Source organism: Plecotus auritus (assembly GCF_963455305.1).
Source record: "Plecotus auritus genome assembly, chromosome: 9".
NCBI classification, from domain to species: Eukaryota; Metazoa; Chordata; class Mammalia; order Chiroptera; family Vespertilionidae; genus Plecotus; species Plecotus auritus.
In genome coordinates, this window is record NC_137783.1 from 45,276,899 (window position 1) to 45,294,470 (window position 17,572).

General features: G+C 52.6%; 1 protein-coding gene across 1 annotated transcript in view; it reads left to right on the forward strand.

Moving 5' to 3' along the window:
* SLC29A3 (solute carrier family 29 member 3) overlaps nt 1-17,572 on the forward strand; it is a 43,499-nt gene that overhangs the window by 20,854 nt on the left and 5,073 nt on the right. Inside the window, exons 3-5 of the mRNA XM_080642038.1 lie at nt 5,924-6,006; nt 12,117-12,343; nt 16,634-16,796. Coding sequence (XP_080498164.1) covers nt 5,924-6,006; nt 12,117-12,343; nt 16,634-16,796 — 473 coding nt within the window. The remainder of the gene's footprint in view (nt 1-5,923; nt 6,007-12,116; nt 12,344-16,633; nt 16,797-17,572) is intronic.

The window sequence follows — 17,572 nt, forward strand, 5'->3', positions numbered from 1 at the left end:
TCAGAAGGTCCTGCCCCCAGCACTCGCCAAATCTGCACCTCTGTGCAATCATCCACCTCTTTCAGCCTCGGGCTTCCTTTCTGTAAAGTGGGAGCAATCCCCGCTCTGCCTTGTTCTCACAGGCTGTGTTTAGAGCAAAAGCACTGGGGTCTGGTCAGGCCCCACATAAGCGGTTTTGTTCAAATGTCAGTTACCTGGCACTCGGTGGGGCTGTTACCTGGCGGGTGCTGAGGGTGAGTGACCTCTGCTATTACTGCTGCAGGAGGCCAAGCGCCGAGCCCTCGGAGCCCCAGGTAGAGTGCAGGGGAACTAACTAGTGAAGGGCAGGGAGGTTGGATGAGACTTTCCAGGAGCAGTTTTCTCTGTTCCTCAGAGCTGGGCCTCGCTTCCCAGGGCGTCGGAGAATTCAGAATGGTGACTGATGGGATCTCTCTATCTCTCATTAGCACCCTGAGGGGGCGAGGTGGGCGATGTGGCTCATTTCTGCCTCCGTCCCAGTGTGTTTGGAGACAACAGAGCAGTTTGCTCTGCGCTCAGCAGATTCCTCCCGATGCTGAGGAAAGCCTCGGGGTTTATTCCAACAAAAACTTGGGTTGGAGTCCTAAGTGACAAACATCTCTCCATGCCTCTGCCTGTGCTGTTCCTCCCTCTGCTAGCACCCCACCTCCCAGATCTGTCTGGCAAGCTTCCCCCAGCCTTTCAGGGAATGCCTGGGGAAGCACCCAGCCCGCCCACTCCTGCCTCACCTGTATCCACCATGCTACAGCCTAGGACAGTGGTCGGCAAACTCATTAGTCAACAGAGCATCGAACCACGGCTCACGAGCCGCATGTGGCTCGCGAGCCGCGGTTTGCCGACCACTGACTTAGGATTACACCGACCACACGCTCCCTGAGGGCATCGGGCACCTTGTGCTTTCTATTTTACACACCAAACACCAGCTCAGTGTACACAAGGATGGGTTAAAACAGGAAGTGATAGCGATCTGGATGGATGGCCCAGACTGAGGGCCACGAGGTTCCCAGCCTCTGGGTCTCCCACCCGCTGAGGCAGGGAAGCCTGCTCAGGAGGCCTCATCATCTCATAGTGTCCTGCCGGCGGCTTCCGCCCACCTGCCAGCCCTGCCTTCTTGCTGAAACACACACCATCCTCCATCTGCAATTACGCAAGACCCACCCGACCCCAGGGCTGCCATGTTGCACAACTCTGAGGGGCTCCACTGTCTTACAGTCCACGGATGGTGCCTCCTGTGGTGTGCTGTCGTAGGAGGTAACCCAGTACAGTTGCCCTCCACTCCTCTGGGGCCACAGCTGGCCTTCGGGGTCCTTGGTTCACCCCTGGAGGTAGAGGCCATGTTCATCAACCAGGTTGCAGGGCATCTGGTGGGGTAAATAACAGAAGAGCCTTTGAGGGAGTTCTCAGGTGTTGGGCCCAGCGGAGGTGAACTGTGGCATCAATTATCCCAAAGCATCGCATTCCCTAAAATCGCCCTATGGGATGACGATTACGGCTTGCTCTGGAGGGAGCAGGACTCTTCCCATTCTACCTGCAATGTGTTTGAACCAGAATTCAAATGTCTTTCTCTTTCCTTGAGTGAGATGGGAGAAGGTAGCCCCAGCACTCCTAGAAGCAAAGCCGATGAACCCAGGCGGGAAATGCCAGCTGCAGGTCTGCAAAGTGCAGAATCAAGGATTGAATGTAGATCTCGCTGTGGGACGTTTCTTACGAAGGAGCCTGAGAACACCTCTGTGCAAATACCGCCTCAGGGAGTGAGTCGTGGGGAAGTAAGAGTGTGGGGAGAGGGAAGTGAGGCCGGCATGGACGAGAGTAAACAGGCTGTGGTATTGCTGGCTGGCCACAGCTTCGCAACCAACACAGCTGGTTGCTCAGACACACGGACTGTCTCCAGAGATGCCACGTGGAGCCACCACGTTTTGGAAGAGTCTATTGAAGGAGAGGAAGGGCAAGCAGTTTCTCTCTTGTCTCTTCCCCATCGCCTGCCTCTTGCTGGTCAAAGTCTACCTCACGAGACTGCCTCCCTCACCTTTCAGAGAGTGTCACCTGGCCCCTCCCCAGCCACCAGGGAGCAGGTGGGGCCCAGGCACTGCAGAGGCACAGGGGTGTTTCGCTGTGGGGGCAGCGGTGGCAGTGGCTTTAACACCATGGGACCAAGTTGCAAGGCAGAGGCCTGAGGGGCAGGCGAGGTGAGCAGATCCAGGGTGGTAGTACACTCAGTTCAGTTTCTTGAAATCAGTGCATGCCACTTGCACAAATGATCCTAATTTCAGCAAAGGACTTAGTGAGCAAAGGCTATGATGTAATCAGCATGCGTAGCCTTTGTTACGCTTAAAGGGGCAGACAGACTGGCCTTCTTGTCTGGCCGGAGGTTGAATAAAAGATCACGATCAGTTGGAACTGAATTTTTTTTAAATAATAGAGATTCTTTTTTTTAGTTGATTGATTTTTTTAAAAAAAATATTTTTTATTGATTTCAGAGAGGAAGGGAGAGGAAGAGAGAGATAGAAACATCAATGATGAGAGAGAATCACTGATTGGCTGCCTCCTGCAGGGCCCTCACTGGGGATTGAGCCCGCAACCCAGGCATGTGCCCTTGAGCAGAATTGAACCCGGGACCCTTCAGTCCACAGGCCTATACTCTATCCACTGAGCCAAACTGGCTATGGCTTGAGTTGATTGATTTTAATTTTAGAGAGAGAGAAAGTGAGAGAGAGAGAGAGAGAGAGAGAGAGAGAGAGAGAGAAATATTGTCAATATGTGTGTGTGAGAGAGAAACATAGATTAGTTGCCTCCTGCACATGCCCTGGGAATCTAAACTGTAAACTGGGTATGTGCCCTGACCAGAATCGAACCTGCCACCTTTTGAGCGCGGATGACATTCAACCAGCTGAGCCACATGGGCCAGGGCAAGGAACTGAATTTAAATTGCAACAGGAAGGCTGCAATTTCAGAAAAACCCTGGTTAGTAGGAACTCAGCTACCTGAAACTCTCATTAATTAGGAATCTATTGCTGCTTAACAAAATATTATAAATCTAGTGGCTTAAAGGAACACACACTTACTGTCTCACAGTATCTGTAGGCCAGGAGTCTGGGTGCGGCTTAGCTGGGTCCTTCTTGGGGTCTCAATGGCCAAGGCTCATTGGAGGCTGGACTGGAACAGGTCGTTTCCATGCTGGTTTGGGTTGTTGGCAGGGGTCAGCTCCTTGCAGTTGTAGGCTGAGTGCTTCAGTTTCTTCCTGGGTGTTGGCCAGAAACCATTCTCAGCAACTAGGGGTCTCGCCTGGAGTCCTTGCCACGTGGGCTTCCCCAGCATAGCCACTTGCCGCCTCCTAGCCATCAAGGGAGGAAAAAGAGTCCAGCAAGACGGTGCTACCATCTCATGTAACATAGTCCCACGCACAGCATCATGTGCACCTGTCGCCACTGCTGTTTTCTCTGGTTAGAATCCAGTCACAGGTCCTGTCCAAACTCAGTGAAAGGGATCATACAAGGGCGTGAACACAGGAGGCTGGGATCATGGGGCCACCTTAAGAGTCTGCCCACCACACCTCATTTTGCTAGAACTCTATTTACAAGCAAAGGCAGCAAATAAGTAAAAAAACACCACATGTTTATGCCAGGAATTAGGTTGAAGAAAAAAGCCCCAAGGGATGTGCTGAGCCAACCTACATCACTATCTGCAGCTTCCTCTGTACCAGTGGAAAAATGGCCCAGGTCCATTCTGCCTGCCCACTCCCATCTTCATTCCTCTACCCCCACCTGCTCTTTGTTAAGCAGAGAAATGGGCTCAGTCAGCAGAAGGGAGACATAGCCTTACTCAGTTGTCTATATTTAAGCTTTCCAAATTTTCTGTTTATCAATATACTAGAACATCCAGTTACCGAAGAAATCCCCATTCCTAAAACGTCAGGCAGCTGAGCCTGCTCGCAAAGACAAAGACAGGTTCTGCATCCCGTGTGATGGTCCTGCATGGACTTGCCTGGGAATAAGCAGCCATGGAACCAAGGGCGCCTCATTGGGGGCTTGCATCGGGGCAGTCTTGGCCCCCATTTGCAGCCAGCTGTTCCTCTGGGCCTTTTTCCGTTTCTCCCGCCTGCCTGCCTGGCCTCACGTAGGCCCAGCCACTGTGTCAAGATGTAATTGACTGAGTGCCTTGGACCAGCAGGGCAGGAACAATGAGGTGGCACCTCAGAGGAGGAAGGCTATTTCTAAGGCTCATGGTTCATGGGCCACGCGGACTGTGATTATCATTTTAATTGCAAGGCTGCCATGCCCTTGCATTCAGGGTGCAGATTTCAATGACCAGAAGCATTCTGCAGACTTAAAAAGGGACGTTGGAAGCGTCTGTGCTTCAGACTGGAGGAGCCCATTATGACATCTGTCTTTCTCGGCCTCTCCATTGCAGCGAAATTCCCAGAAAAGAAAGATCTGACCCTCTGTTTCAAGGTCTGACTCAAATCCCACCTCCTCTGGGACCTGTCCCCAAACCCACACCCCATTCCCATTCCCTCAAGTACTTAGCCCCCTCATTCCACTCCCCTATCTGGAATTCCCTTAGAACACACTGCTCCTACCTCTGATTTGGGGTCGGGGGGAGCCACAGAATTCTAACGTCACTTCCTGTGGTGTTTTGAGATGTTAAAAAAACCTTCACTCTGTCTTACACCCCCAGTGGTACACTCCACTCTTAACGGGCCTGAGCACCTGTTATGCTCTCTAGCAGCGATTTTCAACCTTTTAAAAACATGTTTTCATTGATTTTTAGATAGAGAGGAAGGGAGAGGGAGAGAGAGATAGAAACACCAATGAGAGAGAGAATCATTGATGCATTGCCTTCTGCACGCCCCCACTGGGGATCGAGCCTGCAACCTGGGCATATGCCCTTGGCCAGAATCAAACCCCGATCCTTCAGTTCTGGCGCTCTGTCCACTGAGCCAAACCGGCCAGGGCCAGTGTTGTTTCTTTAGACAAGTATATTGAGGGATAATGTGCACACAGCAAAATCCACCCTAATAAGTGACAGTTCTCCGAGTTTTGTAAAACACATATGGTTGCGCACAGCTTCTGTAGCCGTAGGTTCCAGCACATTCTGCTCTGGAATTCTTTATCATCTGTGGGCTCATGTACTCTCTGTCTATAATGCCCATGTGCTGCTTCCAGGAAATGCCCAGTTTCCTCGTCTTGGCCAGTCTAGGAGCCATTTCCCCAAATGGCTTTGACATTTAGTAGCCACTCTATTGACGGAGCTAATCCAGAGTCAGAACAACATTTCCCCGCAGGAATCAGGGCCCGGTATGTTTTTAAGAGGCCTCACTTGGTTGCAAGAATGTGAGCATGTGGCTGAGTCATAACAAAGCCTGTTTGGGTAATTCTGGAGTTTGGCAGTGGGCTAAGAAGGCTGATGGGGCAAATTTTTTCTTTGTAGACGTACATTGAGTCCTGTTTACCTTGCCTCGTCCACAGGTGGGACAGGTAGAATAGGGGGAGTGTAGCCTGCAGATCATTGGGGCAGGGGCAATGCTTCTTCCTTCCTTATGTCCCTAGCACCTAGCACGGCTCATATAGGTGTCTGTGTGTTGAGTGACCCAGTGGAATGATCCAGCCACTGTGTCAAGATGTAATTGACTGAGTGCCTTGGACCAGCAGGGCAGGAACAATGAGGTGGCACCTCAGAGGAGGAAGGCTATTTCTAAGGCTCATGGTTCATGGGCCACAAGGGCTGTGATTATCATTTTAATTGCAAGGCAGGACCATGCCATCTTGGAGTGTCTTACCCATCTCTTGTAGTTTTCTGAAGACGGGAGGGAGAAGCCCACCACAGGAACTCTGTCTCTATGCTCTGGTGGGGCCCCTCCCCTCATTCCCAAGTAACCTCAGCGGCCTCCTCACTTCTGTGCTTACAGAATTACTTTGAGAGCTACCTTTCCATCGCTTCCACCGTGCCCTCCGTGCTGTGCCTCGTGGCGAACTTCCTGCTTGTCAACAGGTAGGCACTTTCCTCCCTCTCTCAAGCCCGACCTTCACAACCTTCACTTCCTGCCTCTTCCACTTCCCTTTGTCCATAGCTGCTGCTTTTCTGCCTGCTTAAATGGTGGCCACCAAGGTAGGAGGCAGGCAGCTCAGACTCCTCCATGAAGACTGAGAAGCCAGATCAGCTACTTGAGGCCCTGCCGGTGGAAGGCCCCGCCTGGGAGCGGACTTTCTGAGCCACACACTGTGACATGGCATCAGCAGCCAGCAGGAGGCGTGGGGAAGTGGGTCTTCTTCCATCTTCCTCTCCAGGGAGCCTGTCTATTAACAGCTGCCCTGGCTGTAGGCCTTGCAGCCAAGGACAGCACCTGGATGGTGAGGCGGGACCAGGAAGCAAGTCTTGTGGAAGCTGGTCTTCCGAGCATTTCTGAGAGCAGCTTGAAGGGAAGAGCCTGGCCTCCCATGAGTCTGGCTCTGGCTGTGTGGGACTGGCTCACCTAACTGCTCGGTGCTAAGCTGGTAACACCAGCTCGTGTATCGACTACTCACAAAGGGATCAGTGGGGAACTTCCAACCTATGTTAGTGAGGGGCTGGGAGAGAGACCCCATCTGGATGCACCATGGAAGAAGGAGTGACTTAGGGGACAGCCAGGCCAATAGCATGACCCTTAGACCCCACTGGGTGGGTGGCTGTTGCCATCCATTCTCAATCTCGGTTTACAAGGCCAATAGCCCTAGCAACTGCCTCTGGATTTCCCCTGAGTTACCGCTAGGTGATAACAGCGGCTACGTCAGTCATGTTTCAGAAACCTGAATTGGGGCACAGCCTACTGAAACCTTAAATCTCTAATGGCAAACCTGTTTTACCTAACTGCTCAATTTGTAGTGATTGCCTGGATTTCTGGTTGAACAGGAATCTAAGGCACGTTTTGCCATGGGGAGTGTGCTGTGATGGATTAGTGATAGACATCACTGAGTACAGGAGACGAGAGGGCAGCACATGTGCTTCATGTGTGCTAAGCCTGCACTGACCAGTCTTTCCAAACATGTTACGCTATGGGGCCATTCCAACGATCTGTTGTGTAAAAATTATCCCAAAGCAGAGTGGCTTAAAGCAGTAACGATAATTAGTATCTCTCAGGATTCTGGGAATTAGCGAGCTCAGTTGGCAATTCTGACGTGGTGTCTCTCATGTGGTTGCAGACAGCTGGGATTGGAGCTGGCCTCCTTTGGGGCTCCTGTCCTCCACTCCTGTCCCCTCCCCTCTGCTCCCCTCTCCCTGTAGTCTCTCCCAGGTTGGCCTCAGGTAGTAGGGCTTTTCATATTGTGGCTGAAGAACAAGTGCTTCAAGAGACAAGGCAGAAGCCACGTGGTACTCGTAATCTCCTCTCTGCAGTCACATGGTGTCACTTCTGCGCCATCCACTCCTCAAGGCAGTCACAGAGCCCACTGGCTTCAAGGGGACAGAGACCCCATCTCTCAATGGAATGAATGTTGAAGAATTTGCACCCATCTTAAGTGCAGCCTGGAAGAGCAAGAAGGAGAATGGTGCTCAGGTGGCCTCAGGGCCCTTGTCCTGGCACATGGGGCTACCTTCAGTGTCCTAGGAGGTGGGGGTGCAGCCTCCAGAGACCCGAGCCCTGAGGAGGTGGCGGAATGGAGCTAGGAGCAGAGCCAGGGATTCCCTCAGCACTGTCAGCCCCTGGAGGCACAGCTAGGTCCCTAGCAGTGACTTGAAAGAGACGGCATGAGGACAGGAAGGGGATGGAAGAGGAGGGGGACAGACCCATGTGGAGAGTCCCTCGGCTCCTCACTACCCTCTCTCCTCTCCAGGCCTCTCTCATGATCCTCTGTGTCCACTCACTTGGCCGGCCCTGGGGACAGGGGCTTGTGCAGCTGGGCTAGCCCCAAGCGCACATAAGTGAGCGCTCCTGCTCCCTTCCTGATCTGGAGTCACTAGCTGAACTGTAACAAGGGGTGATGCCTGGAGATCCCCTTGTTGTATCACTTAGGATGCGCAGCAACCCAGGAGGGCGGCTGTGACATTACTTGTTACCAAGGGTTGTGAAGTCCAGGTCAGGAGCCATCCTGGGGCCAGGTCAGCAGAGGCAGGGAAGGTCCTCTCGGGGCCCTGGGGGAATAGAATGCTCTCCAGGAAGAGCATTGAGCACTCTGAACACCCTTCCCTCCTTTGATCCTGGCAACAGCCTAGAACAGGAAACTTCCTGCTTTATTTCACAGGTGGTCCCATGGCTGAGAAGAGGGTGCAGCCACCATTGGAACTGGGACCCTTCTCCCGCACATCTCTGCTTAGAACCTCCGGGCCTCCTACCTCCTAGTTCCCCAGGTTTTCCGGCCCCTCCCTGCAGCCAGAGCCACACCTCAGACCCTTCACCTGAGGGCTTGTCTCGCCCTGGCTTCCAGCTGCTGGAAAGAGGGAGGTGCTTAGGAAGGTCTGGGTCTGCCTGCCGTGGGGACCCTGGGCTGCCCGGGTTGGGCAGAGAGCTGGCTCTGAGGGCTGAGCATTTCAGGCTTCCTCCAGAAGGTCCAGCCTGCCTGGGCCTGGCCTTGCCCTCTGCTGGCCCTGGGAGAGGGGTGAGGGCAATGTGGGAGTGTTCCCAAGACTCCCCAGGAAGGTGGTTTGAGGCTGAGCTGTTTTTTGTTTATTGTGTGAGAGTGAAATGTCTCATTTACTCTCCTCCTGGAGAACCCTGGCTTTCTCTGACTGGCTCATCCATAATCGCCGAGCTTTTTATTATGTTCAATCCGCAGCATCATAAATACTTATGAGGAGGATTTACATGTGGGAGATTTGTGAAGAAATCAGTCCCCTGGGGTCCCGAGCCTCACAAGCAAGGGGTGGGGGAGCTGGCAGCCAGACTGGAACAGCTGGCAACCCTCTCCATGTCTCAGATCCTTGTGACCTGCCCCGGGTCCAGGGGCTGGAGCAATCTCGGCCTTCCCCTGTCCCAGCGCAGAACCACCCACACCGGGGCAACACTTGTTAAGACTTTCCCTAAAATCCCAACAGCATCACCATCCCCTGGACCACTTTCCCTGCCCAGGATGGGAAAAGCAGAGAGTGGAACCAGCGCGCCCCATTAGTGTATGTGGGGCAGGCTGCACTAGCACATATCCTAAAGCTGTATGAGCATTGAAAATAGCCCCAGGCCAGGTCCCGAGGGCCTGGGGCCCATGGAGGAGAAGGGGTTATGTAGCCAGTAATTAGCAGGCCAGGAGGAGACCCGTGCAGGTGAGGGGCCTTAGGGGGAGGTGGAGGCAAAGGTGGCTTGCATTGCTTTTTAATGCATGTGGCATTTACCTCCTCATCCCTGACTCTTCCCCCACCTCCTCACCCTGTGGGTGCTGGGTAAGAAGTCCCCAACTCACTGCAAAGCAGCCGTCCTGTTCAAGTAGCTACGTACGGTGTGGTGACAGGCACGGAACTCCTGCGAGGCCCCAGAGCTCCTGAGGTGGACTGTCCTGCAGTGTCTGTGAGGAGGTGGGTAGAGGCAGAAGCTATCCCCAGGCCGCTAGAAACGCTGCAGGTGCTCACAGCTGTCTCCCTGCCACGCTGAGGGGTCAAGAGGCAGAGTGACTGGGAGGCTCAGGCCAAGTGTGGAAGCCGCCCCTGCACTGCTGGTACCCTTGCTTATCAACTTGTGTATCCAGCTGATATTTGCCAGGTGCCTGCCAGGCCCCGTGCCAGCCCTCGGGATAACAGCTTAGATATGCCCTGTTCTTGTGTAGCTTCACATACCTCCTGGTCTGCCTGTTCCTTCTTTTTGCCCCAAGGAACTGTTAACACCTTTGGGCATTTCTCCCCAGCCTCTCTCTCCACTGGGTGTCTTCAGATTTAGAATCACCGGCTGGAAGGGACTGGATGTTATCTTATCCAGCCTCTTCTTTTTGGAGATGAGGAAACCAAGGCCCAGAAAGGTTGTCTGTTTGCTTGGGGTCACACAGTGAGTCGGTGGCAGAGCTGGCCAGATCTCCGGTCTCTTGCTCCTGCTGGCTCTTCTTTTGGGGGTGAACAGGGCAGCTCCAGCTGCTGGAGGAGGATGGGGGCACTGTGTGGCAGCGTTGAGTGTGTAGGATCACCCCACGCATCAGAGGTAAGGCCTGACCACCAGCCTCCAGGGCACCTGTGTGCACTTACATAGATGCTCAGGGCCCCCCGGGGTTCAGGTGCTCCACCTGGCTGCCCACCAGCTCTTGCCCAGGCCTAGACCCCTGCAGACCCCAGGAAGATGAGTCTTAGTGTGGGGTTCCCCAGAAATGGACCCTGGAACAAGATTTAGTTTAGAAGTAGTTTATTTGGGAGGTGAAGGTAGGAGAGAGGGGAAGGGAGGCCGGGAAGGAAAGGCAGGCAATAAAGAATGCCCGAGGGGTGTGCCACGCCTGACCTGCCAGGGAAGCTCTGGGCTCCTGTGAAGCACACACCCACCCCGAGGGAGGGAGCTGGGGTGTTTAACCACCCCCTTCCTGGGCACTGGTTGAAGTTTGCTCTTAGCAGGTGTTAATCACCTGTCACTTGCAGCCTGCTTCCTAGCAAGAGGGTGGGCACATGGGCGGGCACCCTGAGCATGTGCTCCCCAGCTGGAAACACTGATTGCCTCTTTGTGTTAGTTGGCACTCTCAGTAACAAACAATAGAGACACGAGAAGGATTTTCTCATTCTTCACCTGGGAAGCTACAGTCAGGTCTGTCTCCAGGCCCTGCTGCCACTGGGGCTCTGCAGACCCGGGTTCTAGTCCCAGCTCCCCACAGACTTACACCTCGACTTTGGACCATCCCTTCGCTTCTTGGGCTTCCTTCTGCCTTAGAAAGCAGAGGTAGCACCTCTCCTTCAGCCAGATCAGAAGGGAACAGATTAGCCTGGGGCCACAAAAGCACTTAGAAAATTTTCTCTTGCTTTTCATGTTCATCATTTCACACCTATTTATGTACATTTTTTTTCTTTCTACCTTTCAAATCTTTTTTTTTTTGGTCAAAAAAGAAATTGTGTATAACGAATCTGGCTTTTCTCCCAGCCCTCACCCACTGGTTAGCAGGAAAATTAACTTAACTTCCAATCCGATTTAAAGCTTAGTCTAATCTGATGATTTAAACAGCCTCTTTATTATTATTTTTTTGAAGCAGCCTCTTTAGATGATGTTCTTTCTCCCTGGAATAAGAATGTGCAATTTCTGTGAGTCAGCCTTCCCTCTTCTCCCTGAAGGGCAGTGTCTGGCAGGTTGGGGGCTGGGAGGAGAGTAGGCCTTACATTCGGGCTGGGAGGTGGGGCCGGGGGCTGGCCCTGAGCTGCACAGCTTGGCCTCAGGTGCTGCCCACAAGGGAGTGCATCCCAGGAGAGTCCTGCCTGGCCACTTGTCTGGACCACCCGTGTTTCCTTTGTTCCAGGGGAGGCTCTGAAGTGTCTATTCTGAGACCAGACTGTAGCCAGACCCGGGTTCACAGCCTAATGACCTTGGGCAAGTTCCTCAGCTTCTCTGACCCCAGTTTCCTTATGTGTACCTGTGGGATAGGTAGGAGTGCCTATCTGTGGAGCTGGTATGTGAATTCAGCATTAGCATATAGAAAACGCTTAGTAGGGTACCTACACAAGTTAAGTGCCCAGTGTTTGCTGTGACAATGATAGTGATGATGTGTTCCTTCTTTCTCTTTTCTCTCCCACTACTACTCTGTAAACACAAGCAAGTCAGCAGGAGTTCAGCCCTGTGGCAGGAGGAGCAGGGGGCTTGCCCAAAGAGCCCTCATGCTCTGTCCTGAACCTCTCAGCAAGACAGAAAGAGGCAGCGTCCGCCGAGCATTTGCTCTGAGCCAGACACTGCCCTCTGCACTCTGCACACACCCCTGTAGAGATCCTCACAGCCACTCCTGCAGGTAGATTCAGCCCCCTCCCTGTGGTACAGATGCAGAAGCTGAAACCAGAGCAATTGAGTCACTTATCCAGGGCCACACAGCTAGTGCTCTGGGAAGGGCAGGATTCAGACCCAGGCCTCCGAACTGCAGATGGACAGCCCCAGTCACTGAGCCCCCCTGCTTCCCTTAAGAATGTCCACCACCCCCGGGCTGGCATGGAGCCCGAGGGGGTCTCTAACCACTTCTGCATCTTCACCCTAGAGTTCCGATTCATGTCCGTGTGCTGGCCTCGCTGACTGTCATGCTGGCCATCTTCGTGGTAATGACCGTGCTGGTGAAGGTGGACACCTCCTCCTGGACCCAGAGCTTCTTTGTTGTCACCATCGCCTGCATGGCCATCCTCAGTGGCACCTCCACCGTCTTCAATAGCAGCGTCTTCGGCATGACGGGCTCCTTCCCTATGAGGAATTCCCAGGCACTGATATCAGGTGAGAGCTGAGGTCCAGACAGCCAGATGTCCCAACAAGATAAAAAGGAGTTGGGTCAGGTGAGGAGACCACCACCCCGTAAAGCAAGACTGGGGGCACAGCTGCTCTGCTCGGCATCTCCACACGCCCCGTCATGTGAAGTAGTGCTGTGAGCATTTGCCCACTGGAGAAGAATTTCACAAAGAACCCACTGTGTGCCCATAGCGAATATGCCAGGTCATATGTGGCAGGGATGACAAATACCTCGGCAAGGGTATGTCCCCTTCCCACTCCCACGCCAGTGCCAGACATCACTAATAGATCTGGATCTTTCCTCCTGAGCCTCTAAATCAAGCATGTCAAACTCAAAGGCTAACACGGGCCAAATAAATGAGGCATGTGGCCCGCGGGCCTCGAGTTTGACATGCTTGCTCTAAATCCTTCTCAACACAGCCCGGGAGGCAGCTACTGTCCACGGATCAGAGTTAGATGTGGCCTCAAACCTAATGCTATTTCTGATATAGGATTGGACTCAGATGTTCTGGTTCTTGAGTCTGTGCCCTTGGGCCTAAAATAAAATAAGAATGGACCCACTGTTAAGTTTCTGGAGTGCAATCAGTGTATCCGAGAAATGCTTCAAGAAGGGCATGCCTAGGCTGGAGGAATGGCCGCCGATGCTGGACCTAATCACCCTGTCATCCCCAGCGGAGAGAGAACTCTAGTCTCCTCAGCTCCCTCCCTCTGCTGGAAGATGTATTATCAATAAAGCGACAACCATGCCCGTTACCCCTCAGGGGCCAGTGACCAAACACACCGTTCATGTTGGCAAGAGCCCTTCAGGTTCCTCTGGCCACCCACGAATCTTCTAGAGAAGGGAATGGGTGCTCCCTGAACTTTTCAGAAAGTCCAGTTTTGAAAAAGTGTTGAAACCCCGTACTCACACTTCCGTATTCCTTCCCCCGGGCCCTGAGCCTTTGTCGTCACTGTGCGCAGCCCCGTGGGCGCCCATCACGCTGGAAAGTCCCCAGGACCCACTTTTCCCCGAGGGCCCAGTGCCACCTCACCAGCCCCGGTTTTTCGTCCAGAGGAGCCCATCTGTGAATTCTGTCCATGTAGGCATCTAAGGAACAATTCATCCGTTCCACACTGGTGTTTTTTTTAAACCCCTCATTTGCATGTATTTCCATAACTGATGAGATAAAAGTAGGGAGTCATGAAGGATGAGCTCCCTGAGGCCTGGTTTGTTGTTGATGATAATATTGTAAATTTCCTACGACTTGGGGAGAGAGAGAGGAAAATCAATAGGCAGTGATGTTAGATCTGCTCCTCGGGGCAGCCGGGGAATGTCTTACTGAGTTTAACCCCAGTTCTTACAAAACGCCCAGGTGGGGATTACAGCTTCTCAGAAGTTGGCAGCCTTTGGCAAAGGGTTTACCCTGTTGTTGCTGCTTTGATGTAGGAAGGACAGAAATAGCCAAACACCTAATTGAGAATCTGAGAGGATTTATATAGTACTTCTCTGTGCCAGGTGCTCTTCTGAGCACTTTTATGTAATAATACTTTTAATCCTTATAACAACCCTAAAAGGTGGGGTTTATTAACATCCCCAGTTTTAAAGATGAGGGAACGGGGGACACAGAGAGGTTAAGTGACTTGCTGAAGCTCACACAGCCAGAGTGGTAGAGCCAGGTTTGGACTCAGATGTTCTGGTTCTTGAGTCTGTGCTCTTAATCACTATGCTAACTGTTATTTCTTTGCCTTCCTTCGAATCCCAGCCTGTGACTAATAGAGCCCATGCTGACAAGGTTGGGGTCATCCATCAGTGCCGTGGGCCGTTCCGTGCAGAGCCACAGAGGTGTCAGGTGGAGCGTGGGTGAGGCAGTGATGATGGGCATTATGGTGGACAAGGGCCAGGACTGTCCCGCTCCCACTTCTGCTCTGTGCAACGCCCGGCAGATAAGTGGTGCCTGGTCAGAGCTGCCTAATACAGTGGCAAAGCACTCCACCCTACACACGGTAGTGTGCTGTTTGCTGTTTGCAGTCAGCCACTTCTTGCTTCCTTGAGAATAAAAATTCACTCATTCAGGCCTAGCTCAGGGGCTAGCAGGGGTGGGCAAACTTTTTGACTCGAGGGCCACAATGGGTTCTTAAACTGGACCGGAGGGCCGGAACAAAAGCATGGATGGAGTGTTTGTGTGAACTAATATAAATTCAAAGTAAAGGAGCGGAGGGGAGAGCAAGAGAACCGGATAGAACAGCCGGATCTGGCCCGTGGGCCATAGTTTGCCCAAGGCTGGGCTAGAGCATCGGCCTGCAGACTGAGGGGTTATGGGTTCGATTCCAGTCAAGAGCACATGCCTGGGTTGTGGCTCGATCCCCAGAAAGGGATGTGCAGGATGCAGGCAATCAATGATTCTCTCATCATTGATGTTTCTATCTCTCCCTCTCTTTCCACTCTGAGATCAATACAAAAATATATTTTTAAAAATTCACTCATTCAGCCAGTCGATTTAATGTAGTCACCAGACACTGACTGAACTGGTACCGATGGTTGTGTCTGTGTTCAGTGCTTTCTCTATTCACTGTCCCACGCCCCCCACTACAGCCTCATGGGATGACAGGGCAAGCATTAGCCCCATTTTCCAGGCACATAAACAGAGGCAGAGAGAAGTAAATGACCTGCTCACATGTGTAACACATATAACTGCTGATTCTGGGCCAGTAAAAGTTGGAGGGTTCAACAGAAAAGAAAGACACATTCCTTTTCCCCAAAATAACTATGATCATGGCAAAGAGGGGACTGGCATTTGTTGAAAGTCTACTTTGTGCGGGGCCCTTTCCCAACATCATTTCATTCAATGCTCAGAGCAGCCATGTAAGGCAGGTACTGTTATCCCCATTTTACAGATGAGCAAACTGTGAGCAAACTGTGGCTCCAGGATGTCATGTCAGCACTCAGCTCACAACGAGCAAATGGCAGTCGAGGGTCAGGCATACATCTGTTTGGGTCCTGGACCTCTGGGTCCACCAGGTTTTGCAGCCTTCTCTGTTAGGTAGCAGTGAAAGGTGCCACATGGTCACATGGGCCACAGATTAAAGCCCTTGGCAAGAGAGAACATTCCATATGGTGGAGCAGTTGCATGTGAGTGTGTGTAAATGTGTGTAAGAGTGTGATGGGATATGTGTGTGAGTATATATATGACTATGGGTTACTATGTGTGTGCATGGGATAGAGTGTGTGAGCATGCATGTGATAGTGTATGTGTGTAGTGTGTGTGTGAGCATGAAAGATAGTGTAGATATGTGGATATGTGTGTGTATGTGGTAGAGTACAAGCATGTGTGTGGTAGCGTGTGAGTGTGTGTGTTTGTGTATGTGTTAGGGTATGTGTGTATGCATGCACCCATGTGTTCACACATGCATGGTGCCAAAGCTGCCTTGGGGTGCCAGGTAAGTTCCTGAGTCCAGGTGGGCGGCACCGGGGCATGGTGACGGGTGAGGGCTGCCCAGGTCAGATAGCCTGGCTCCCAGGCAGCGGGAGGGCTGTGCTGGTCATCCCCTGAGCCTCTCTCCCAGTGTGGTTGGTGGGTGGTTTGAGCGGAAGAGGAGTTCTCTGAGGTGTCATGCCCCTCATCTAAAATTTCTGACCCCACCGGAAGGGCAATAAAGAGAGATGGCGGGGTGTGTTCTCCTTCCAAGCAGCATGCCCGAGCCCCCGCCCCTTTCTTCCCCATGGCGTGCATCTCCTAAACTCTACGAGACCCCACGAGGCTTGCAACCAGGGCAGCAATGGGCAGTGGCAGTTCATTCCAGACAAACCCCCTGAACCTGTCCCCAAGGCCCTCTTTTCCCTGACTTCTTAGTGAGCCACGCAGCCCAACCTCGGCCCATTTCCCCAGCCCTTTCTTGTTTCCCGGTTCCCAGCTTTAATAAAGGTCCTCTAAAATTCAAAACACACACACAAAAAAAAAGAGAGAGAGAGATATGGAGGGTCAAGGGTCAGAGGTGAAACTAGAAAACAGGCAAAATCTTGGAGGCCATTTGCCCGCCTCAGACAGCAGCCTCTTCCAAGCCCATCAGAGAGAACCTGGATCAGGGACATGAAACTGCTGTCGGCTTAGAGCTGGAGGGCTCGCGGCTGCAGAGCCCCTCCGTGCCGCCAAGGAGCCAGGACACAGAACTGCAGCATTGGCCTCAGCAGGGAGAAACTATTTTGATTCTTTTAAACTTGAGCAGAGAGGAGGCAGCCTGAGATGCAGGGAAGATGGACCCGCCCCTGCCCTTTTCCCTGACGTCCTGTGCTCCCTGCAGGAGGAGCCATGGGCGGCACCATCAGTGCCGTGGCCTCCTTGGTGGACCTGGAATTGTCCAATGATGTGACGGACAGCACCCTGGCCTTTTTTCTGACTGCAGACATCTTCCTCGGGCTCTGCATCGGGCTCTACCTGCTGCTGCCCCGGCTGGAGTACGCCAGGTGAGGCCCCGCCTTGCACTCTCTTAGTTCACCCTTTTATGTGGTTCTGTCTCTTATATTTACTGATGTTCTTTCATAGAATTAGGTGGTATGTTTGTTTCCTTGTTTACTGCCCATCTCCCTGTTGGAGGGTGAGCTCCCTGGAGCAGAATTGTGTAGATTTTGCTCACTGCTGTGTCCTGATGCCTTGAACTGTGCTGTGCTCATAGTAGTTGCTCAATAAATTGGCTGGCCAGTGGATGTGAGAGGTCAGCAAGTTTTCAGACAGAGAGGGCAGGCGGTGGAAGTGGGACCTGAGGAATGAGAATGATGAATAATAGCTTCATTCAGGAGCACCTCCGCTGCCCCAGCATTGTGCTCAGCGTAGCCCAGTGGCTCGTCTCTCATTTAAGGCTCACATACTTGTTCCCTGCAGGATGCAGCACTGCCATTTATCCTGATTGTTACCACTCACCTGTGAGAGAACCTGGCACGAAAAGCTTGAGTTACTAGCTTGAGCTGCACAGCCTGCTGGCAGCAGATCAGAATTCAAACCCCACTCCAAACCTGTCTTTTTAACCACTGTCTCTCAAGGCCTCTCTCCACCCTGAGTCTCTCCTTTGCTTTGTCTCATTTCTTTTTCTTTCTTGCTTCCTGTCATTCTTTAAAAACAACTCGACTTTACCCTAGCCAGCTGGGATCAATGGTTAGAGCGCCGGCCCTCAGACTGAAGGGTCCCGGGTTCCATTCCTGTCAAGGGCATGGACCTGGGTTGCAGGCTCCATCTCTGGCCCTGA